General features: G+C 63.8%; 1 protein-coding gene across 5 annotated transcripts; it reads right to left on the bottom strand.

Moving 5' to 3' along the window:
- Positions 1 to 2,782: 2,782 nt before the first annotated feature.
- CEP131 (centrosomal protein 131) lies at positions 2,783 to 24,043 on the bottom strand. 5 transcript variants are annotated; one of them, XM_023651819.2, is made up of 26 exons: positions 23,791 to 24,043; positions 20,658 to 20,850; positions 19,788 to 19,900; positions 19,226 to 19,340; positions 18,798 to 18,928; positions 15,612 to 15,725; positions 14,604 to 14,759; positions 13,072 to 13,189; positions 12,524 to 12,640; positions 12,148 to 12,307; positions 11,576 to 11,670; positions 10,890 to 11,072; positions 10,228 to 10,404; positions 10,023 to 10,148; positions 9,716 to 9,841; positions 8,470 to 8,586; positions 7,363 to 7,465; positions 6,422 to 6,623; positions 5,906 to 6,013; positions 5,709 to 5,826; positions 5,373 to 5,447; positions 4,385 to 4,527; positions 4,083 to 4,260; positions 3,804 to 4,000; positions 3,103 to 3,163; positions 2,783 to 3,027 (listed from the first exon to the last, which is right to left on the bottom strand). In XM_023651819.2, the coding sequence occupies exons 2-26, from the start codon at positions 20,832 to 20,834 to the stop codon at positions 2,953 to 2,955; spliced, it is 3,285 nt and encodes a 1,094-aa protein (XP_023507587.2). In that variant the 5' UTR covers positions 20,835 to 20,850; positions 23,791 to 24,043; the 3' UTR covers positions 2,783 to 2,952. The 5 variants fall into 5 exon arrangements, with proteins under 5 accessions (XP_023507587.2, XP_070081905.1, XP_023507588.2 ...); XM_070225804.1 differs by having other exon boundaries at positions 4,092 to 4,260; XM_023651820.2 differs by having other exon boundaries at positions 19,788 to 19,897.
- Between the last annotated feature and the right edge of the window lie 282 nt (positions 24,044 to 24,325).

The raw sequence follows: 24,325 nt of genomic DNA, 5'->3' as shown, positions 1-24,325 counted from the left end.
TCTGGGGCTAGAAGTGAGGACAGGAGAACACGGCCAGTTCTCACGTAGGCTGGAGCCCGGTCCCTCCCCTAACTGCTGCCAGAGCAAAAATAACTCCCCTGGACCAGGAGCCAAATCCGGCTCAAAGCGGGCCGAGCCTGGCCGTGCTCGTTTGCACATCGTCTGAGCTGGCTTTGCGCTATGCTGAGCTAGAAGGCCAGAGAAAGGCCGAAAGTCAAAGAATCGCAAAGACCCAGCACGCAAACGCTCCGTAGAGAAAGCTGGTGCGGCTGTCACTCTCAGATGGAGGAGACTTGAAGGCAGGAAGAACGAGACAGCGAGGGAGAGTTCATGAAGATAAAGGGCCACCTCGCCGGGAAACACACAGCTCCACGCGCAGATGCTGCTACTAACACAGCCTCAGGATGCACAAAGCAAAGACGAGCCAACTAAACAAGAAAGAGACGGCGCACAACCACGTGGGAGATTTCAGCGTTCCTCTCTCGGGAGCTGACAGAGTGAGCAGGAAGGAATCAGTAACGGCAGAGAAGACTCGAAAAACAAGGACTTAACCGGACCCAAATGGCAAAGACACAACTCTGCATCCAACAACCAACAGCGTTCTCTTTAAACACACAGATGGAGCATTTACCAAAACGGACGGAATGCTGGGCCGCGAAGTGAGCCTCAATCTAATGAGAGGACTGAAATAGTAGGGAACCCATTTTCTGACCACAGGGAAGTCAAGTTAAAACTCAACCAAAAGATATAAGAAAAGCGATGCAGTTCTAAACAACCCACATGGTCCAGAGAAACCACCACGGAAATTAGAAAACATTTTGAACCTGAGAACAGTAAAAAAAACACAATCAACCAAAAAGTGTAGGTGCAGCTCAAGTTCTGTTTGGAGGGAAATTTGTGGTTTTAAATGCACGGATTTGAAAGGAAAAAGGACCGACTATCAGTGATCTGAGAATCCTTCTCCGGAAGTTACAGAAGAGAAAACGAGACTCGAAGAGAGGCGAGAGAGGGCGGTGCGAGGATTCAGAGACATGCGGCCCCTGCCAGAAGGCAGACCCGCCAGGCAGGGTGTCGGTCTGCTGTCCCCGGTTCTGCCCAGCACGAATGGAACAGAATTCTCAAGGATTGGTTTGCACTGTCACCTGTCTCTAAACAGGACTATGAGTCAGAAGCAGGTTCTGTCACGGGGGCCCAAGAATACAGCGGGCTGTGGGGACAGTGCGGGCAGCCCTCTGCTCCCTGTGGGGCCCCCCAATCCACCCCTACAACCCACAGCCAGACGGGGAAGGGACTGAGCTGGTGAGGGGAGCCAGAGAGTCGGGGCGCCCCCACCATAAATCAGAGACCCCTCCTGGCCACAGGGAGCCCTCCGTTTCTCCTGCTGGGTGATACCCAGTCCTGCCTCGCCCTGCCTGTCCTCTCGTCCACTGAGAGTTAGAACTACCTGCAGCCGAAGGAGCTGGAAGGCCGAGGCAGCCTTTCTTGGGGGGCTGGGGCCTAACAGCTGCCCCCAAGAGCACAGTGCCGCCCCGCCCACTGCCCCCGCCCCCCAGAGAGCAGGGATGGAGTCTCAGCCCCCCTCTTCGGAGGGCACGTGTCCAGGGGGAGCACCCAGCGGGGCAGGCTCCTCAGCCCTCCCCGCCGTTCCAGCCTCCTGGGGACATGTTCCTCACCCAGCTGGGACGTGTGAAGTGCCACCACATGGCTGGTGGGCAGGTCACGGGCAGCACAGAGACCAGAGATGACATGAAACTCCAAGCCACTTAAAGTCAGAAGCAAATTATGTTTATTATCTCTGACAACTAAATCTCGAGTAAAGTTCAAAGAGCTCTGACGACAGCAGAGGTGGGAGCGTGGAGCGCAGACTGGGACAGCAGGGGCGCCCACCCCGGGCTTGTGAAAAGATGAACGAATGAATGGATGAGGGAATGAATGAACGGGCGCACGAACAGACGAAGAGGAAAGCTGTCACTAGAGCCAGGAAGTCAGGCACCGTCGCCCTGATCGGAAAGTCACCACTGTCCATCTCCTGGCGGCTTTTCTGGCTGTCAAGAAAGAGCCATCTGCCCCCTACCCCACCTCTCTCTGAAGGTCCTCCTAAGCATCTCCCCAGGGCTGCAGAGGGCAAGGGAGGGGCTCTGCCGCCCGGCCGGCCACGGACTGTGACTGGTGGGAGAGGAGGGCCTCCCTGGTCAGCACGGTTCCTGCAAGCGGCTTGGACCCAGCGCCCTGGGCCAGGGCAGCAGCAGTGACAGGGCACTCGGTGGAAGGGAGGGGGTGGCGAGCCCTGAGGAGAAGCACCGGCCCGCTCCCCTGCTGGGACCTTGGAGGACGGGCCCCACCCTCCTGTGGTGAGGTCTAGCGCACTTTCTCGAGGGTTCCCGCCTGTTACTCCTCTAGGGGCTGTCCCTAAGTGGGGGAAGGAAGGGGACAGTCTCTGGCCATGTGGGGGATACAACAGCCTGTGGGCTAGGGTATCAGCAGGGGTGGGGGAGGAGGCTCAGAGCTCCTTCCAGGGGTGTGGTGGGCGGGCGAAGGGGTGTGGGTGCCCCAGAGCTCGGCCAGGCCCGGCTGGCCCAGAGAGCCACTCTCTCTGCTCAGGAACTGGGGCCTGAGCTGGGGGCTGCAGGGCCAGGCAGGCAGCATAGGGCATCGGGCCAAGAGCAGAGCTGGGCTAGAGACACCCTATGCCTGGCTGCTCTGTGGAGGGGCCCTCAAGTAGCCTCCAGTCCCTGCCACCCCGGGCCCCAGCCCAGGATAGATGAGGCAGGGTCACAAGAAGTATCAAAAAACAGCTCTTTACTGTTAAAAAGCAGCGACGGTGCTCTACCCACGGGATGCGTGAGCACAGGGCCCAGGGAAGGAGGGGGAGCCATGGGGCCGGGCCATGACCCCTCACGCCAGGACCCCCCGCCCTGCTGCCGTCGCCTGTCCATCCGCGGCCCCGGGCGGTCACTGGGCACTGGGGGGCGGCCGCCTGCGCTGCTCCAGCAGCTCCTCCAGGTGGTCGGCCCGCTTCACTGCGGCCTGCAACGTGCCGTCCGGCTGCGGTCAGGCCCGGGCCACCCCCACCCCCCAGGCAGGCCAGCGGCGGGCACCCACCTCGTGCTGCTTCCGGAGGCTGCTCACGGCCTCCTCCTTCCTTGCCAGAGCCGCCTTCACCCTGCAGGGGGCGCACGGCGGGCTTCTGTGAGACATCCCCGCCAGACCCCAGGCCAGCAGCTCTGAGCAAGCGGGCGGCAGCGAGGGGCCTCCACCCGCCCCCAGAAGAGCCGAACAGGCAGCTGTCCCGCCCTCCCCGGCCCAGCCCTGCTGACTGTGGGCCCTGGGCCATCCGGAGGGGTCCATGACAGGAGCCGGGACCCCCAGCGCTGGCCCCAGGCCACTGCCCACAGAACCAGGCTGCGTGAGAGTCAGAACCCAAGTGGGAACCCTGGCGGGAAGGGCTCCCTGCTGGGACGGGGGCCAGGAGCGCCCGTGGTGGCAGGTGATGGGAAAGGACTCGGGGGTCCTGCTCACTGCTCTTCACAGGCCTCTACCCTTTCCATGCAGCACCTGCTTCACCCAGGCCCGGGGCCTGGGGGCCGGGGGAGCAGCCACCCTGGAGACCCACAAGTGGGGCACCTTCCAGGGCCTCCAAGCTGGACCCACAGCAGGGGCAACTGACGGGCCCCGGTTCTGTGTCAGCAAGAAGAGAGGGGGCGCAGCCCACCCGCTCTCAGCCCCGTGCCCTCTCGCCAGAGCCGAGGTCCTGCCCGCCTCCCCCCCACGCTCCCTGAGGACCCGGGCGGCCCGCAGCCCACCTCCCGTGCACTTCCTCCAGCTCCGCCTGCTTCTCGCGGGTGAGCTGCTCCAGCTCCAGCCGCTGGCGGGCCCGCAGCTCGGCCAGCTCAGCCCTGACCTGCCGGGTCTCCTCCTCAGAGGCCGCCAGCCGGTCAGCGAACTCCTGGCGGATCACCTGGGCCAGGCTGCCCCGCTCTCCGGCCAGCTGCTCGTTCACCTGGGCCGGCACGGGGAGGGTGTGAGCCGGCCGGCAGGGGTGGGCGGGGCGCCGTCCCCAGGTCCCGGGCCGGTCCACTCACCGCCTTCACCTCGGCCAGCTCCTTCTCCTTCTGCCGCACCAGGCCCTGCAGGCGCTCGCTCTCCCCCTCGGCCTCCCCGAGGCGCCCCTTCAGCTCCGCGCACCGTTCCTGGAGCTTCCGCTCCGACTGCTCCAGCTCCGAGAGCTCTATCTCGTACTTGTCCCGGACGCGCTTGACGCTGGCAGGCAGGAGGGGCAGGTCAGGGGGCAGCCCCTCGGCCCCGGGCGGGCGGCTGGCCTGGTCTCCGAGCCTGGCTGTAGGGGACTCAGGGCAGCGCCAGGCGCCTGTGGGAAAGGCCTCACCGGCTCTCGGTGGCCCTCTCGCTCTCCTCCCTGGCCAGCGTCATGTCGGCCTCCAGCCGCTGGATGACCAGCTCAATCTCCTTGTCACGGCCTCTCCGGATCTCTTCCTTCAGCTCCCGTTCCCGGTTCAGCAACCATGCTTCCTGGAAGGGAGGTGCACGGGGCTCGGCGGGGCCGCCGAAGGTGGCAGGAGAGGAGCACAGATGCGTGTGGACAGAGGCCCTGCCCCAGGCCCCATCAGTCCTCAGGGGAGGGGACCGTGTCCTGTCATCAGGACCCAGGGTGGGACCCGGCAGGGGTGGGGGTTAGCACAGCCTGGTCTGCTGCCAGACCGGCCCAGAGAAGGGACCTGGTCCTGCTGCTGAGGGCGGGCCGGGCGCCCCATACGGGGGCGGGAGCTTCAACGGGGCAGTCTCTTGGAGGGCAGTTTGGGAACTTCCACCACGTCTGACATGACGCACCCTTTGATCCACAAGCCGGCAGAGGGGAACACGTCCCACTAATCTGGCGAGCTCTCCGTGCACGGCCACGGCACCAGGCCGACAGGCCAGGCAGCACCGACCCTCACCTCATGTCCGGCCCTGTGCACCTCTTCAGCACAGCCTCCTTCCGGAAGGACAGAAGAGCCTGGGGGGGGGGGGCAGTACGTGCCCCGTGGAAGGCACCAGAAGGGGAGGGAGTCCTCCCCCTGTGTATACCCCTTACACTGGCTAAGTGTCGGTCAGTTAACGTCGAGAACAACTGTCTGGAAGCTGCCCCAGCCCCTTGGTCTCTCCCTTCATCCCACTTAGGACTGAAGTGGCACACACAAGCAAGGCTCAGGACGAAACTGCCAACCTGAGCGGCCGGATCGTGAACCTAGAAACGTGCCCATGGGGAGGCCAGAGTGAGCCCACACTCAGCCGGCTTTGAAGCCTGGGGTGCTGGGCAGGAGCAGGGGATGAGGCTGGCCCCCTGGCCGCCCACCCTGGCCATGCCCGCCTCCCACCTCCTTCTTGGTGCGGCTGGCCTCCCACATCTGTCTCTCCACCTCCAGCTGGTCCTTCAGGGCCTTCAGCTCCATCTGGGGGCGGGCGAGAGCGTAAGGGCAGGCCTTGCCAGCCACACCCCACCCAGGGCCATGCCTGATGGGGCCTGTGGTCAAGCAGGGTGAGGGTTTGTGGGGGAGCTGGCTGGGGGCCCGTCACAGGCCTGGCCCAGTGCTCCAAGCGGCTGCTGCCCCAGCACAGTGATGGCCTTGACACGGTACTCCCTTCACCCCTCAAGGGGCTGGCCAGGAGGGGCGGGTGGAGGGGACGGGACCGGGACCGGGTTGGGTGCAGACCTGGTGTCGGCGCTCCTGTTCCTCCCTCCCCTTCTCAAACTCGGCTCTCAGGGCCCGGCCACCCGCCGAGCTGCTCTCCTCCAGCTGCTGCCTCAGCTCCTCCAGCTCGGCCCGCTGCCTGCAGTGCGAGTCAGGGGTCAGCCGTGCGGGCAGCCAGACAGCAGGGCGGGGGCGGCGGCAGGCCCTCCCGGGGGCACCTGGCTGCTTGCTGGCCCAGCCGCTCCTTCTCCTCGGCCACCTCGCTGTAGAGCCGCCGCCGCTGCTGCTCCAGGGCCCGCTGCTCCTGCTCCAGGTGCTGCTCGAAGCTGCAGGACGGCAGGCCAGCTCAGGGGAGCGGCTGGGACAGGGGAGGCTGCTCATGTCACAGTGGCGCCGGGTCAGCTGAGGGCCAGAGCCCAACAGCAGTCCCACCCCATCCATCCCAGCCACGGTGAGGGACGCAGTCCCCAGGAGACCCGCTGGTTACAAGGCAACAAGCCCATTCTGAGTCCGTGTGGCGGCCACAGCTCAGCCCCGTGACCTGCCCCATTTTCTCTGTCCTGGCACCGTCTTCAGCATCGGGCAGCATCCCTCATCCTCTGCCCTCCTGAGGGAGACCTCACAAACACAGGGGTCCCAACATCACTCTGGAGGTCCAGGCACATCCCCAGCTCTGCTCGGGCCTCCACCCCCTGCCCGTGCCCAGTGAAGCCTGCCAGAGCCGGGGCACCCACCGCTGCTGGGCGCGCTCCCGCTCCTGCTGGCCCAGCGCCTCCTTCTCCCGCTCCAGGTGCTCCCGGAGCTCCTCCGCCTGGCGCCCGTAGCGCTGTGCTGCCTGCTCGTCCGCCTGCAGCAGCTCGGCCGCGTGCAGGCTCTTGAGCTTCTTGACCTCCTGCTTGTGCTTGGCGATCAGCTTCTGGATCTCGGGCTCCAGGCCTAGGGGGCAGGGCACCGTGCTGCAGGGACCCTGCCTCTCACCCCCAGTGCTGTAGGGGATTCCCACTTCTCGCCCACTGTGACAGGGGGGCTGCAGTCCAGCCAGGGGACTTCCCCACCCTGGGCCACCTCAGGGGCCCCAGCAGGAAGCACAGCCCCTCCCCCTGCCTGCAGCGTGGGAGCTCCCCCCTTGGTGTTCCGGCCCACGGGTCTCCCCCTGGTGATGCCCAGGCCCCCCTGGAGGAGGAAGTCACTGAGGAGGAGGGTGTCCTGGGGCAGGAGGGCTGGGCATGGGTCAAATGTTGGTGGGCACAGCTGGGGATGCCCTGTCAGCCCTCAGACCTGCTAAGTGGGAGAGAAGCGACAGTGCCAGGTGGCAGGGAACCCTGGGACCCCGACCCTGAGCTCCCACATGGCTCGCTTCCCTAGAAGCTGCAGGACACGGGGGGTCCAGTGAAGGGAGCCCAGCCTGAGAGAAGGGGAGGCCCATCCGTCTTGGACCCAGCCTGCTGTCTGGGGCACTGAGACTGTGGCCAAGCTCTGGTGCCCGCCAGCCTCCCCCTTCTCCCGGCCACGGGTCAGCTGGGCAGCATCATCTGAGCACCTCACCACTCCCCAGAAAGGCCTTCTCTGCTAGGTACGTAATTAAAGCTACCGCTCTCTGCCAAGCCCCCCTTGAGTGCCTCCAGGCCTGCGGTCCTCAGCATCTGGCCAGCTCCGGGGCGTGGCCGGCCCCCACCTCGGACTGTAATCTCCTTGATCTTTCGGGTTTTCTCATTGATCCACTTCTCCCTGCGGACTTTTTCAGTGGCACTCATTAATTCTTTGAGTTTCTTAATCTCCTAACAGCAAGGAAACAAGAAGTTAACAGAGGGGCTGTCAGAGGCAAGAAGATGCAAGGGACACCCTCACCCTTGGCCACCCCCCTTGGGTTCAGGAGGCGAGGGTTCTCTCCGGGGGCAGCGTGCCAGCCCAGCCATCCTATTCAGCTCTCCCTAGAGGGTGGAGGCCCCACCCTCCCTGGAGGCCTAAGATGGGGGGTCGGCAGCTGGTCTGCAGAGGCCCCCTGGGAAGCCCCTGAGCCAGCACTTCTCCCGTGTGACCAGCAGTCCCCAACTCTGGCTGTCCACTGTGGTCACTGGGGGGCCTTAAACACGCCAGTGCCACCCCTACTCCCAGAGTGGGGTCTCAGCTCGGGGGCCATCACGGCCCACAGCAATGGGAGTGCCGGTAGGCAGGCTGAGGCCCAGGGGGGCAGCCTTTCCACAGCGACCACTGGCAAAGCCCAAAGTGGCAGGAGGTACAGTCCATGATTGACAAAACCCGGGAAGAATAAGTGAGGTCCCTCTGCCCAGGGACCCAGAGCTGGGGCAGGTGGGGCTCACATGCAGCCATCACTGCAGGTGGGCAGGTGGCGGCTCACTGAGTCCTGCCTCCTCATCTATGACACGGGAGGGCCACATGAGTGCCTCAGCCTCCGCCCCAGGATCTGGAACCTAACGGGCATGTGGAAAGCAGCTCAGGTGGAAGGAGGGGCAGAGCTTGGTGCTGGTTGGCCCTTCCCCTGCCCGGCCTGCTGGACGGCATCCTGGGTGTGGGGCACAAGCCCGAGGCTTTCACGTGAGGTTCCGGGGCTCCGAGGCTCCACGGTGGGACCAGGGATCTTGTTCACAAGCCCCCATGACTCTGAGGCTGGGGAAGGAAGCTGCAGGGGCTGCCCTGTTCTGGGGTGGCCCAGTGAGGACGTCCCTCCCACAGGGTCCCGAGGTTCACACCAGGTCTGGAGCTGGAGTCAGGCAGTGGGGAGAGGACGCCGAGCCCCTGGCCGCTGCCCCCAGGGGCTCACCAGCTCATGCTGCTCCTGCATCTGGACCTCCCTCTCCTTGAGCCTCCGGTCCCCCTGCTTCAGCTCAGCCACCAGGGCCTCGCACTTCTCGCTCAGGGCCTTCTTGTCCTCGATCAGCTGCGATCAGAAGACCAGAGGTGAAGCTGCTGTGCTGAGATGAGGCACCCCGGCGTGATCCCTAACTGCAAGGAGACCCTACCTGTCTTGCCAAAGGAGGCCAGCACACTGAAAAGGCCAGGGCCACGATCCCGAGCCCCTGCCCTCCCTGGTCTGTGGGGGACCCTCGGGCTGGGAGAGCATGTGTGCATGGACAAGGCGCTGCTGGCCCTCACCCCCTGGAGGGCCAAGGTGATGTCAGCAAAGCCCGAGTGGGCACAGTGGCCTCGGCCACCAGACCCCACTGGAGCCACATCAGGATCTTCCTGGGGTGGGGGTCATTCTGCCATCCTCATCACCAGCCTATGGAGAAGGGCCTGCCCATCGCCTGCCAAGGGTTCTCCATGAAACCCCCAGGACGGCACCCAGTCTCACCGAGGGCTCCAGGCGGACCCCGGTTTGGACACACCTATAAGCGCTAAGCAGAGTGTTGCGAACGGCCACTGCAGGCCACTTGGTTCCTCTGGGCTCCTTCCTCTCCTCACAGACCCCACACCTAGAGTTTTCTCTGAAAATGACCCAATAGGGGCGTGGCTGAGCGCAGAGTGAGCTGGAAGCTTCCACTGCCCTCACTTGGGGTAGCTCTGGCTGCCCCACCAGCCTCAGCTAAGTAGGATCAGCCTGCCCAGGACACGGACGGCCCCACCACGGCATGAGAGAGGTTCAGGGCGTACATCCTGCTGGACAGCTCCTACCAGACGCCCCCCCACCCCCACCCCCACGCCACCCCCAGAGGGCCAACTGGTCCTCTGAGTGACCCCACACGGCTGGACCCCACCCTGGATGTGCTCTGTCCACCTGCCCCTGTCACCTGCCCACCATGGTGGGCTGGGAAGCATGGCCGCGGGGGGATTAAGGCCATGGGGGCAGCACCACTCAGGTTGGGGGGATACCCAATGGGGTTGGTGTGTCTCAGCCCACACGCTGCCCATTTCTACAGAGAGGAGAAGGTGGCCCAGTGCGATGGATCTAGAAGTTTCCGTGAGGCCTGAGACGGACTGGAACCTGGGCCTGTCCCTCACCCCAACCCCACAGACCCGGCAGGTCCTGACACCTCTGCCCTCATGCCCTGCTTCCCAGGCAGTGTCACCTGGTCGATGAAGGACAGGTGCCGCTGGATGGTGGCCTCGTAGTGCTCTCTCTGCTGCTGGAGCTGCCGGCCCAGCTCCTTCTCGGTCTCCTTGACCCGCCGGACAGTGAGGTCCCGCTGCTGTGCCTGTGGGGGACATCAGGAGGAGAGACCGGAGCAGGCCGGACGGGAGCCAGAGGAGGAGACAGAAGATGAAGCCCAGTCAGGCAGTGGTGCTGCCCGGCCACACTCCAGCTCGTGACCCGGGACGAAGACAGTAATGGCCCCACCATGGGTGTCTGAGGATTTGCCAGGGCGGTGCCGTTACCAGCGCTTTCTGCAGAAGCATCATCGCCTGCTTCTTCTCCTCCATCTCTAGCTTCAGCCGCATCACGGATGTGCTCCCCTCAGACGTGGGCTCCAGGCGCCCCGGCCCCTCCTCCAGCACAAGCCCCTGAGGATGCGGCAGGTGTCAGGCAGGCCCCGCCCACCTGGTGATGGCCTGCTGTCCCTCCCTGGGGACCCCTCCACACCTGGGGGGCTGAGGCCGGCCGGTCCTGCCCTGACTTCTCCATCTCGTCCAGGAAGCTCATGATACTCTGCAGCTTGGCCTCCGAGAGCAGCGTCCCGTCCTCGGGGGGGCCGGTGGATGCGCTGAGCTTCCCGAATTTCTCCAGGTTGTCGGCTGTCAGGGAGCTGGCATCATCCTCCTGCAAGGAAGGGGGCATAGCACTGCAGCTGTTAGGGCAGCCAAAGACTCTGGGCCAGCCTTCCAGGAGCTCCTCAAGGACCCCAGGGGCAGCTAGGGGGAGAGGGGGGGAAAGAGGGAAGAGGAGGGGAGGAGCGCGGGGAGAAGAGAGGGCACAGCAGAGCAGGGGAGGGCAGGAGGCTGGGCCTGGTCTGGAAGGAAGGCCTCTCAGGCTGCCCAGACCTTTCAGGGAGTCGCCTGGGGACAGAGACACCGCTGGCAGAGAGGTGGTGCCCACCCCCGCCCTCAGGTTATTCTGAGGGCCCTGAACCTTAATGAGCCCTCAGATGAGTTGGGGTTTCAATAAGGCCCCATCTGGCCCTCATTACGGTCCTGATTAAAGCAGGAAGAGCCCAGTGGGCTTCCCCGGCACCCGCAGCACCCCGTGATCTGTGTGGATGGTGCCAGTGCCCAGGGCTGGGTCGAGGGAGGCGCGCCCACGGTCACCTCGTCGATCCAGGCGTATCTGTCCTTGTGGTAGGCCTTGGGGCGAGGCAGCGGCTCGGGTTCCTCCTCTAGCAGCTTCAGCGTGTCCAGCAGCTCGTCTAGGGTTGCCCTGGACTTGGCCCTGTCCCTGGCGGGGCCCACCACCTCTAAGTCCTCACCAGCTGCATCCTGGGAGCTGGCGTCCTGCAGCAGATGGGCAGGTGGGAGAAGCCGGCGAGGCCGTTAGAGGCTGAGGCCACCAGAGAAGCGCGGGTGTGAGGCTGGGTCTCAGCTTCCTCTGCACTGGTGCGGGCCCACTGCGGCCACCCCAGCTCTGCCACGTGGACCGTGGTCGCCCCGACCCCTCTCCAGGCAAACACAAGGACGGCAGGTGGGATGCGTCCGGGCCTGGCCCCCTCACCCCCCCAGCCTGGTGGCTTTGGCCGTCACCTATCCTCTGAGCTTCCAGCTTTCTTCTGTGGGCACGGACGAGGCCCACCCCACGTGTCTGTGAAAACCCAACTTGATTCCACAGCAGTCTATGAGGCCCCTCCTGCACTGGAGCAACAAGACCTGTCCCAGCAGCCTTTGCTGGTGTGAGTGACCCCAAGCCAGGGAGGGGCAGGGAAGGGGCAGGGCTCGGCCAGCCAGCATGGATGTTCCCCCGAGCCAAAGCCAGGGAGGGTGGGCGGGGGGCCGTGTGAGACCTGCTGCTTGTCCTCCGGAAACTGCCAGGGCTCTGTGGACGAGGCGGGGGCAGGCAGACAGGGGTCCTCCGGGCCTGCGGTACGGAAGCCGGCCCCTGTGCAACAGAACATGGCGTTGGCCGCCTGGGGGTAGCGAATCGGGAGGAGCCCTTGGAAGAGGCCAGGCCCAGGGGAGGCAGAGGGCGACAGCGCGTGCCACAGTGGACTTCGCAGAGCAGAGGGGACGCTGAGGAGCCCTGACCTCCCGTGGCGAGAGGCTGGAGGAGCTGCTGCGACCCCAGAGCTCTCGGCCCCCCTGCTCTGTAGGGCCCCCCGTGTCCAGCCCCAGCGCAGGCGAAGCAGGAGCAGAGAAGCAGGGCCCGGCGTCTGAGGCACAGCTGACCCTTCCTCTGTGGGTGGAAGCCACCAGCTGAGTGTGGCACGGGGGGCCAGGGCACACGGGCAGAGCCTGCACCTCCTCCACAGCCACAGCCCTCCCCGAGGGAGGGGGCGGGGAGGTCCACACTCAAGATGCCCCTGCACGGAGGTGGGGGGTGGGGGTCAGCCTCCGGGATCCAGGCCTCGCTCCTCACCGGCGTTGTTGGCCTTGTGTGGCTGGCGAGCGGCGCTCCCTGCCCTCGGGGGCAGCTCCTGGGCAGGCCGGGGCTTCCCTGCCTCCCAGGCCTCCTTCAGCAGCCCACGCTCAGCACCATCAGCGCCACCTGACTTCTGGGCTCGCTTCTGCTGCAGCTCCTGCCGGGGCAGCACGTCTGAGCAGGCTCGTCCAAGGGACAGCAAGGCCCCTTGGCCTCCCTCGGCCTCCCCTAGCCGAGCTGCCCCTCGGCCCAGTGTCCAGGGGCTTGAGGACGGAGGGCTGGGAAGGGAGCGGGCAGGGCCCCTAGGAGCACAGGCGCTCTCAGGGACACACGGGTCCTGCCTTGGCTCCCGTGCTGCTCAGGCCCCCCGTACCTGAATGGCTGCCCGCCTGGCCTGGCGCGCCTTCTCCTCCCGGGCCTTCTTCCTGGCGGCCTCCCTCTGCTGGTGCAGGTCCAGGAGGTTCCCCTCTCCCAGCCGCTGCCGCTGCTCCTGCCAACGCCAAAGCCACGCGGGTCTCACTGGGAAGGTGGGGTCCCTGACCCAGACCTGGCTTTCCACAGTGCCCCCACTGGGCCCCCAGCCTGCCACTTCTTTGCCCCAGAGGACAAGCCCTCCTCCCAGGCGGCCAGGGCTCCCTCCAGTGGGGCGACGGCGCTGCGTTGTGGAGCAGGGACAGGGGCCCCACGCGGGAGACCCACTCAGACCTTTCAGCCCAGGGTGGACCCGGCAGGCCTTTCCTGACACCGAGGTCTACTGCCTGAGTGACTCGAGTAGGGAGGAAACTGTGCCCCCAGATCGGGGGGACCCACGGGGCAATTCTAGGTTTCAATCCACTGGTCCCCGAAACTCCAATGCACGTGGCTGGGACCCTGGGACTCTCGCCTGCCCCTTTGGAGGGCAGCTCACACCCCCACACTGACCTCTCGCTTAGATGCCAGCAGGTGCTCCAGGCGGGCAGCCCCAGCTTGTCGCCGCTGCACCTGGTGGCGGTACCAGCGCTGGATGGTGACGGCGGCCTGGTTCACCTGGTGGATAAACCTGCCCGGACAGTGGGGGTCAGGACTTGGCAGGGCCCCACGCCCTCCCGGATCCAGGTGGCTGAGCAACAGCCTCTCCCCCCCAGGTCCCCCGAAGGCCCTGTGGGCAAAGAAGCTGGCGGCCGTGTGCACAGCCCTTCTTCAGGTGGCACACATTCCCTGGGGAAACGAAAACGCCCATCGGCACAGACACTATTCACAACCACTAGAAAGAACCCACAGCCTACCACCCAGCTGTGAGCAAACACCACGTCCGTCCTGCCGGCGAACGCTGCTTACAGACAAAAAGCAACAAACCAGAGCGTCCGCCAGGCCCAAGAGGCCACAGGCCGAGTGTTCCAGTCACAGGCCTTCTAGAAAAGGCAAAGCCCCTGGGGACAGATGGGTGTGGCCGGGGTCAGGCTGGGGAGGAGCTGGGTAACAGGTGCAAGGGACTCTTGGGGGCGACGGACGCTCTGTGTCCTGGATTGGTGGATGTGTAGACAGCACTCCCCACGTGTCACACTCATGGATCCCTACACTTAAGATGGGGGCATTTTACGGTATGCAAATTACACTCAGGAAAGATAATTAAACAAAAGCCTTAACCTTGGCTCTTGGGACCACTTGTCGATTCTTTCAGCAAAAGTGCTAACGGAGCGTCCAGGAGGTAAACGGTCACCTGCCAGGGGACACGCCTGGTGGACTCTCACGCTCAAGAGTGCCCTCCCCCAAGGGGCCCACCCACCACCCAAGGGCAGCCAGGTGGAGGTGCCCGGAGCTGCCGGCTCCTGACCGCACCCAGCTCCTCCTCCCGTCCGCTCACTTCCAGGGCCCTGTCCTCAGGCTCTAACTGGACAGCAGTGGTGACCGCCCAGCCAGGCGGAGACTCTCAAAGTCTACGCTCCCAGCACTCATCGGTTCTCGACCGGGAAGCAACATCACGGACGTGGGGCCACAACAGCAGGTCCCACCTCTCCCCACCCTCCACGTTCGCCTGGGGCATGCTTCAAGGGGCAGCCCCGGAGGTTGTTTCAGATTTTTTTAGTTTTATGTTTTCTTTTCACTTAGTGCTTTGTTAATTAACAGTTTTACTGAGATATAATTTATGTGTGATAAAATCTACCCAATTTGAGTACACAATTCCATGAGTTTTAGTAAATTCACAGAGTTGTACGACAGTCAGTGGGATACAGTTTTGGAACATTTCTGTCACCCCCAAAAGACCCCTGCTCTGTGGTCATCGGCCCCAGGCCACCGCCACTCTCATTTCTGTCTCTACAGACTTGCCTTTTCCGGAAGTTTTGTATAAATGGACCCGTGAAATATGTGATCTTTTCAATAGGTGATTTTTCCATATTGGGAAACCCATCATTAAATGGAAATTCCTGTCACTGACACCTCACGCCCCTCCCCAGCCCCCGGCCGGCAGTCACCTCTCGGCCTCCTCCTCCGTCACCTCCCTCCGTCTGAGCAGGCCCACGGCACCCCCGGCGTTGTTCCGCGCCACCTGGTTGCTGCTAGGGAAGTTTTTCTGTGGCTTCCCGAAGCTGCTGCCCTCGCCCTCGCTGGTGGCCGCCTTGATGATGTTGCTGACAAGAAGGCAGAGAAAGGCTCACAGCCACCATTGCTCCCACCGCCCCCCACCGGCCCCCCTCCTGGCCCTAGGGATGGCTCTGCCCGCGGGCACGGGGAGCCCACCCAGATTTGTCCCGGGGCCCTGGGCCTGGAAGGAGGTGCCTGCCTGACATCAGGAGCAGGCAAGGCCTCTCCGTGTTCCGACTTGCTGGTCAGTCCCCAGGGCCACAGGGCCTGTCTGGTGGCAGCCTCAGTTAATGAGTTCTTTACATTTAAAAAAGCAGGGCCCGGCCCAGTGGTGCAGCGGTTAAGTTCACATGTCCCCCTTCTGCAGCCCAGGGTTCGCAATTCAGATCCCGGGTGTGGATCTATGTACCACTTGTCAAGCCATGCTGTGGTAGGTGTCCCACATACAAAGTAGAGGAAGATGGGCACGGATGTTAGCTCAGGGCCAGTATTCCCCAAAAATAAAAATTTTTTTTTAAATAGATAAATAAATAAGCATAAAGGTCTCAAAAGCCACAGGATGCCAGAGCCAGATGGTGACTCAAGGCACCGCTGAGGCCGTCCCCGACTGAGTGAGCCATGGGTGGGCACGGGGGAGGGACGCACAGCCGCTCTGCTCAGTGCAGCCCACCTGAGACGCCCCTTGACTCTGGATGTGGTCGGGGGCGCGAGACCCCAGGGGGCTCTGGTTTCTTCAGTGGGCCCCTGCGCTGGGGGTGAGCCCCAGGCTTGCCCGTGGTGCCCACCCAGGTCTGGTCTGGGGTCCCCTCCCTGGCCCCCCAGAGTGAGGGCAGCAACCAGGGCTGTGGACTCCCGCCAGGCAGGCCCTGGTGCCGCGTTTCCATGGAGCAGAGCCTTACTTGAGGGAGGGAGCCGCGTGGTTGGAGCTCTTGGGGGGCGGCGTCCTCTCCGAGGGGGTGTAGCGGTTGTGTACCATGGTGGTGACACAGTTGCCCACGGCTCCCTTGTTGCTCCTGCCAGAACAGACGGGAGGGCGTCAGGCTCTGGGAGGCAGTAACAGACCCGAGTCTGCTCACTTCGGTGTTGTCCCTGCGGGCTCCTTCCGCTGCCACCGTGCCTAATGGTAGGGCCGTTCTCAGACCGGGAACGCTCCACCCAGGGCATTCCGCCCCGCAGAGCCCAGGTGTGAGCGGTGAAAACCACCACCCTGACGGTGGATACGGCCGCGACAGGGAGAAGGGCCACAGACCGTCAGTCAATGGAGGAAAGACCTTTCCACGCCCCTAAACAAGATGGGGGAATAAGCGCTGCTCTCCCTCTGCCCCTCAAACCCAGTGGAAGGCATAAAAACGGAGTAAACACACAAGGACGAGGAGAGAGGAGACAGCAGCAAAGAAATGTCCACAAAGCTCCAGAGGCTGAGAAACAGACAGCCAGTGACGTGCAAAGTGAGAGAGGGGAAGCCTGGCTGCTGCGGGGGGCCGCTGGGCTGCACCCCAGAACCTCAGGGAGGTGCAGGAAGGGCAGGCACCCAGCCCTTCCGAAGGAGCAGCTGCACCCCGGATCTCCTTCCTCCCCTGAGCACCCAGCAGCAAGCCCAGCCCTCCCCGGCCCACCCCCCCACAGAGGGCGAGAGGCTGCTCTGCAGGTGGAGCAGTCTGTCCATCTGGCACCTCTCCTCTTGGCCGCAGCACTGGCGAGCGGGACTCTGACCCCGAGGCGGAGGCCAGAGGATCTCTTCCTGGGGAGACTCAGCAGCCCGGAGTCCCCGACACCGACAGGTGGGGAACCCAGTACAGCAGCCCGGTCCCTGCCCAACCACCCCAGTGAGGCCACCAGGCAACGGGCTCCCAGGCCACGCTTGGGGCCTCCCTCTTAAATTCCAACAGAGCCAGTATTCCAGACATTCGAGGAAAGACCAGCAAACAGAATGGGATGGAAATGAGGCTAAGTGGAGAATTAGGACATTTCAAAAAGTCTACACTCAGCGTCAGACCGTGCTGATACACGTTTAACAGCCAGGGCTCGAGGGGGAAAAGCTGGTATTTGTAGGGTTCGCCCATTTCAGTGGTGTAACATGCCCACTACGGCTGACGTCAGACATCGCAGACGCAGGCTGGGAAGAGCGGAGGTCAGTCAGTCTTGGGAGCCGGTGCGGCAGGTCCAGCCCCCCATGGCTTGGCATCCTCAAAGACGTGAGAGATGAAGCAAGAAGAGGATGCTCCCGAACAGGGAGGAAGGAAAGAAACACTCAGGAAGAAGGAGAGCTTTCGGAACTGAGACTCTAGGAGAGAACGGAGGTGAGCGAAGGGACGAAAGACACAGTGCAGTGGACCTGTCGGAAAGCGCATCCCACAGCCAGAGAGCACGGAGATAAAAGAGAGGATGCCGGCTGTGCAGGACTGGTCCAGGAGGCCTGACCTGCACACAGTGGGAGTCATGGGAAGACAGAACGGAGAACCTAAAGGGAAGAAAACTGTCCACGAAATGACAAGAGCCAAGTCCCTGGGACCGAATGACATGGACAGGTCAAAGGGGCCCAGTGCCAAGAGGGAACAGGAGCCGTGCTGGAGGCCCGACACCCTGAGGCTTCACAACAGAGAGACGAAAAGATGATCCAAGATGCTTCTAGAAAGAGGAAGACACAGACACGGAAAAGGACTGGGAATCAGGAAAGCAGTGAGACTTCTCAACTGCTCTCCATGGAAACGGAGCCACGGCTCCAAGACGTCAGGAACACTTTCCGATCTAGAACCCAGCACCAGCCAAACTGTTAGGCGTGAGGCCCGAGGCATGATCACACACTCGCGGCCTCAAAAACCTTACCTCCCACAGATCCCTTCTCAGGAATCTACGGGGGGATGTGCTGCAACGGGGGGCCCACGTGGAAGTGCAAGCCCAGCGACACAGACACTGACACAGACGCTGATGTGACTGAGACGTGCTTCTCCCGGGACGGTCAGGATGGAGGGAGGGTGTGCTCGTGCGTGATGTGGGGGGCAGGGGGCACAAGATAGCAAACCCCTTTTGTCCACAGCGATTAGGTCTAAGATGGAAAAAACAGTCAACAATGAGCAGCCTCAGCATATTTTGATAACTGTTTTCTAGAAAATGCTAGAAGAACTAGCTTGAAAGGGGCTGCTTCTGGGGAGCAGTGGGGGGAGGGAAGGGTAGCGGGTTTGCTATTTTTTAAGTTTGTGGCACCATCTGACTCTTCAGCGGTGTACACGTATCACTCTGAGAGAAACTGAGATTAAATTTTAATTTAAATTCTCACATTAAACCCAAGAATTCTTCCTGTGCCGACTCTGGCCAACGATTGTGTGAAACCCCCTCAAAGACCGGTCCTTTGCTAAACGGCTCTAAACGTCGGGGAGTTCTTCCTGGTGCTGAGGCAGATGTGTCCCCTTGTCTCTCTGCCCCCGGGTCCCCACTGAGGCCAAGAGCAAGGAGGACAAGCTTTCTCTGCAGCCCAGGGTGGTGGTCCCGAGCCTGCTTTCTTCTGAATGCCCACCCAGATGACTCCTGGCCACCCGCCTCGTCCGCCAAGGCCACAGCCTGCCTGGGGCCCTCTGCAGACCCCGCCATCCTGGCTGTCGCTCTGGACCTGCTGGCTTCTGCCACGTCGTGGGTGGCACGGCTGAGAGGTGACCGAGGCAGCCCAGCTCTTGCAGATGGCGAGCAGGGATGGCCCGAGACAACGTGCTCCTCCCCTCCTGACACAGAGGCTGAGCCTCGAAGCTCAAGATCCTCTGACGAGTCTTAAAAAGTTGCTCGCAACCCTGCGTGAGCCTCACCCGGGCCGATCTTTCCAAGAGCAAAGCCAGGCATCTCGGGTCAGGGGTGGGAGGAGACAGCGGGCAGAGGCCTGCAGGCACCTCCTCCGTCTGAGCTCTCCTAGGCCAGAGCAGAGCTCCTCGTGTGCAAGACACCACCCTGCAGTCTCCTCCCTCGGCCCTTGGGTGGAGAAAGCCAGCCATTCATTCACTCATTCATTTATTCTTTCCAAAGCACCCTGGTCCAGCCACGAGCAAGACAGGAACTGCAAGACAGTGCCCAGGCCAGGCACCTGCATCGGGTCGCACCTGTTGTTGGCAGTGAAGCTGGGTGCCAAGGGTACAGTGCACTCTCTCCTCCGTGGGCCCACCGGCACGTCGAGGGTGCTGGGACTCCGGGCGTCATCAGGTGGCAAGGTGAAGGCCCTGGGCTGGTCAGCCTGTTACCACATTAGACACCATCTCAGCCATGACCCTGCCGGCACATACCACTGACACCAGGCCCTCCCTGTCCCCCACTGCCTCACCCACAAACAGGGGCGATGGGATGGCCCAGGGGGCTCCTCCTCACGCTGCAATGCTGTGGTCAAGGCTGGCTAACTCACACTGACACATGCCCTCCCCACCGCCAGCCCCTCCTGCAGGGGCAGGGAGAACGAAGGAGGAACCATGTCACCCTCCACAGGACAGGAGCCGCTTGATGTCCCGCCCGCTCAGACTCAGCCCCCAGCCCTTACCAGGACGTTCCATGTGGCTCCCTTCTCGCTGGAAGCTTTGCTCAGACTGGCCAGCCTCTTTCTCCCACTGGGGCTGTCCTCAAAGAGCTTCAGGAAGTCGGGGGTCTCCACCGGCCTGTGTCGGAGAGGGGATGGCAAGCAGGGACAGTCACCTGGCCTGGGGAGGCCGACTCCAGGAACAGACGGGGGATATCTTACAAGGACATGGGAGGGGCTGGCCAGTCAGCAGGGAATTCTGTTCCCGAGCCTGAGGCTTAAAATAATGTTTCCTAGCTTGATCTGGCAGCCGCACCTAGAAGAGGCCTTCACACTCCGTTCTGTGGCCACCCCAACACCCACCGGAAAAGCTCAGCAAGGAAAGGGAGAGGAGCAGGCAGGCGACGTGAGCCTCCAGGCCCACATCTCTACTCGTGTGTACATCAGGTCAAGACCTGCCTGCCGGCCTGGCCTGCGCTGGCCCCATGTGAAGGTCACTTCAGGCCCCACTGCCCGGCCAGAGTGCATGGAGCAGAGGCTAGAAGGGCTGATGGAGGCAGGGAGGAGAGGAGGGCTCTGGGGTTACCTGAAGGGGCTGGCCCACGCCTGGCTGGCCTGCGGCTGGTGGACTTGCGTGGTGCTGTTAGACCTTCGCAAGTTGTTGATAGCCCGGGAGCCTCCAGGCCCTGTGGCTTCCTGCTGAAGGGGAGGAAACGGCCAATCGCCTGGCGAAGGCTTCAGACGCCCGCCAGTTTGCCCAGCGCCAGGCCAGGCCTTTGAGAACAGTTCGGGGGGGTGGGGCCAGAAGGGTCTCCTGGTTCCCGGGTGAAGCAAAGCCCCAAGGCGGCATGAGGACAGGTGGGCAAGGCCCGCTGAGCGGGAGCTGGTCCTTGACCTCTATGACCCCCGCTTCCTCCTAAGAAGCGAGAGCCTTCACCCCCGGCAGGTGAAGGTCCGAGAGGAAGGGCGCGAGGCCTGGCCCGGGAGTCGCAGCAAAGGCTGCTGGTCCCCCTTCTCGTTCGTTAACCAACGAGCCTGGCCGGCTGCTCCCCCAGCCCCACTGCAGCTCTCGCCCCGCGGCTCCCACTGTCAGCCGCCCACCTGCCCGCCTGCCCATGTGGGTTTCTCCAGGCCACTAGGGGCTCATCTCCTTGCCCACAGGTCAACCCCGTTTCTGGAGGATTCAAATGAATCCAAATGTTGGTGGCGCAAGAGGGACAGAGTGCTTGGCGCGGCAGGATCTAGGCTCTGCCTCGGGCCAGCCGGCCCTGGCCTTGACCTCTTTGTGAGGTAGCTCCCTGGTCTGTGAGATGAAGGCCCTCCTGTCCCCGGGTCGGCCACAGGGACAGACGGACGGCAGACGTGAAGGTGGCTGCTGTGGTGGGGCAGTCAGATGCCACCCTGATGGTGACTCCCCAGGAGGCGGGGGCCCAGACGCCCCAGCTCGACCACTCACCAGCGCCTTCCTCCTCGGCTCACTGCCCGTGACCACGGAGATGGAGCGGGTGACGGGCTTGGCGGCAGAGGCGCTGTTGGGGCGCCGGGACACGGGCGGAGGGAAGCCTGTGAGACTCAGGTCCACACGTTCTGGGCTGCCCTCAGGGGGGCCGGCAAGAGTCCGGGAGCCTTTCATGGTGGATGAGGGGGCTCTGAGCAGCAGGAAGAGATGCAATGAGACGCCCTCCAAGCAACCAGCTCCCCCACACACGCCACCTCCGCCAGGCCTCAAGGGGCCCAGGGCACCCGGGTCTGCCTGCTGCCACGCTCCCCCGAGAAGCCCGCCACCACCCAGCTGCCCTCGCCAGGTGTCGGTCTCCTCATCAGGAAAACCAGGTGAGTGGCGGAGCAGGACTCCGAGTGATGAACAGCACAGACAAGTCCTCCTGGGGACAAGGACAGCTCCCTGGAGGGACCCCGCCCAAGGGTGGCCCAGGGCAGCAGACAGTCGTGGGTGCGAGCTGGCTCTGCCATTCACCCCCCACCCCTGTGACAGGGACTCCAGCTGTCTGAGCCTCACTTTCTCCATCTGTGAAAACGGGCATTAACAGGTGCCTCTCCCCGGGGTCCTCATGAGGTTTAGACAAGCAGCCGTGAGGCTGGCATGAGGCGAGCACTCCACAGGTAATGCTCAAACCAGGATTCGCTCTGATTAACGCTGCCCGACCCAGGGTCCCCACACTTATCTGGCCACGGAACCCCCTCCATTTCCTCAGAAACACCTGGAACATCCATGAGATTCTGCGATGCATCTGCTCCCTGGCTTCGGGGTCCCCTCCTACCCCTCCTGGCGGTGGCTGCCGTTCGAGGTGTCCCTTGCTGGCCCTTCCTCTTCCCGACCCCTGAAGCCCGAGGGCCCCCAGGCTCAGCCCCGGGTCTCTCTCCTCCAACCACCCTCTCACCTGGGGGACTGCCTCTGGCCTCCTGGATCAAACACGTCCACAGGCTGCCGGTTCCCATACACGTACCTCCAGACTCAGGTTACGACTGTGCACCTGGCACCTCAGACCCCACGAGGCCAGAGTAGAGCCCTGCCTTCCACCCCCAGCTGGCCCTCCCCAGTGGACATTCTCTGTAACTGGCTCCAGCCAAGGACACAGGCCTCATCCTGACAGCCTCCCCCTCACCTCCACACCTGCTCACTCAGCAACTCAGCGGGGGCCCTTGCCCCGTCCATCCCTTCCCTCCACAACCCAGGCCCAAGCCACCATCTCCTCACTAGGGGACAAATGCAGCAGCCCCTCTTCCGCCCCGTCTGGGCGACCCCCCTGCCCCTGCCCGCAGGGGGCCAGGGCAGGTCTCTGTGAACCGAGTCTCAGAGTACCCTGGGCCCTACTGAAAACCCTCCGAAGGCTCCCCCGGCACCGAGAATGAAGTCTGGCTGCCTGACACTCCTCGGGTCTGACCCTGCTCTCTCTGTGACTCCTCCCTGCCACCCTGCGCCCTCTCGCTCTGCTTTACCCAAACTGGCCTTCCTGCTGGCCCTCACACCTGGCCAGCCTGTTTCCAGGTGAGCCTTTGCATTGCGGGCCCCTCTGCCAGGAGCCCCTTCCCCGGATGTCACGCAGCCCGTCTCACTATCACCCTTCATCCCTTCACCTTGCTTTCTGTTCCTTCCCCTGGCCACACAGGCTGCCCAGTGCACCGTCTGACCCCCCTGATAAGACATAAGCTCCACGAGGACAGGGACCACATAGCCCTGGCACCTGGCGAGTGGCTGGCACTCAGGTAACAGGAATGGATGAGCCAGGATGATCAGAAATGACCACGGAGGAATGGGCATGGCCCTCCCCACCTCCGAGGACTCTGGTGGGCCAGCAGGCACACCCATCGTCATCGAAGGTCAATGCTGCGGCCTCCTCCAGTCAGGGTGCCGCAGGCCTCTCTTCTCTAGAGCGGAGCACAGAGGCTCTGCACGGGCTCCTGTCCTCAGTTATGCATTTCCAGTTGTGTGGGTGAAACTTAACACTCTCCTCTCCTCGGGGCACCAGCCACTCCCAGCTGGCCCCAGGCTGGCCCCCTTTCCCAGTCACGGGAGAGGCAGCAGCAGCAGCGTGCGGGGCTCTGGGATGGTAAACACAGCCTCTCCGTGGAAACCTCTAGGCCAGACTTCATCTGCGTAGAGACGTCCCTCCCAGACCCGAAGGTGGACCCCTCAGGATGGGTTAACCCAGGACCCCCAGCCGCTTCTTCACCAGCAGCTCCCCATCTCCCTGGGGTTTGGCTCAAGGTGGTGGGACCTGAGACTGCTGACTGGACTCTGAACTCCTCCAGGGAAGGCCAGAGGAGGTCACCAGCCCTGCCTGGGGCACAAGCCCTTCCTCACTTGTGGAGGGGGCAGGGCCCCTGGCACCTGCAGGGACCCCTTCTTCACCTGTGCGGGGACCCCCTCATCTGTGCAGGGATCCCCCTCACTTGTGCAGGGATCCCTCTCACCTGCAGGGACCCCCCCTCACCTATTTGGAGACCACTGCTCACCTGCACAAGGACCCCCTCACTTGCATGGAGACCACCCCTCACCTGCGCAAGGACCCCATCACCTGTGCGGGGACCCTTTGACCTGTGAGAGGACCCCCCTCACCTGCGCGGGGACCCCTCTCACCAGCAGGGACCCCCTCACCTGCGTGGAGACCACGGCTCACCTGCACAGGGACCCCCTCACTTGCATGGAGACCACCCCTTACCTGCGCGCGGACCCCCTGACCTGCGCGCGGACCCCCTGACCGGTGCGGGGACGCCCTCACCTGCGCGGGGACGCCCTCACCCGCGCGGGGACCCCCCTCACCCGCGCGGGGACCCCCCTCACCCGCGCGGGGACGCCCTCACCCGCGCGGGGACGCCCTCACCTACGCGGGGACCCTCTCACCCGCGCGGGGACCCCTCTCGTCTGCGCGGGGACCCCCCTCACCCGCGCGGGGACGCCCTCACCTGCGCGGGGACGCCCTCACCTACGCGGGGACCCTCTCACCCGCGCGGGGACCCCTCTCATCTGCGCGGGGACCCCCCTCACCCGCGCGGGGACGCCCTCACCTGCGCGGGGAACCCCCTCACCCGCGCGGGGACCCCTCTCATCTGCGCGGGGACCCCCTCACCTGCGCGGGCCGGGCCTGGGGCGCCGGGCCTGCGGCGTCAGCCGGCGGCGGTCGTGCGGGGTTTGCCGAGCTGGGACGCGCGAGGCCCAGGCTTCGGGCCGGCAACCTCGCGCCCCTGACCCTGAGTGCCGGGCCCAGGTGACAATGAAGCGGCCAGGCGGCGGGACGAGCAGCGGCGGCGGCAGCTAGCAACCAGCAACCAACCTAGCACCTCCTCCCGTGTCCGTCACGGAGGCCCGCCTTTCCTGCCGGCGCCGTTCTCGGATTGGCCCTTCTGCCGCCGGCTCCAGCAGTTCCGGAAACTCATTGGGCCACTCGGCTGTCCTTCAGAAGTTCAAGCGTGGGAGGAGCCGCCGAGAGCCTGGGCCGCGCGGCGGCAGCGGGCTGCCGATTGGATCCGACTAAAGAGGGCGGGGCCTAGTCTGGCGTGGGGCGGGGCCTTGGTGGGAACGGGGATTGGGGCGTGGGGCGTGGGGCGAGGCGGGGGCGCGGGGCGTGGGCAAAAGATTAGGGCGGGGCGCGCGGGCGGCTCCGC

Source organism: Equus caballus, chromosome 11, assembly GCF_041296265.1.
Source record: "Equus caballus isolate H_3958 breed thoroughbred chromosome 11, TB-T2T, whole genome shotgun sequence".
In the NCBI taxonomy this organism is placed as follows: Eukaryota; Metazoa; Chordata; class Mammalia; order Perissodactyla; family Equidae; genus Equus; species Equus caballus.
The sequence above is the reverse complement of the archived record's forward strand: the minus strand, read 5'-3'. Positions and strand labels throughout refer to the sequence as shown.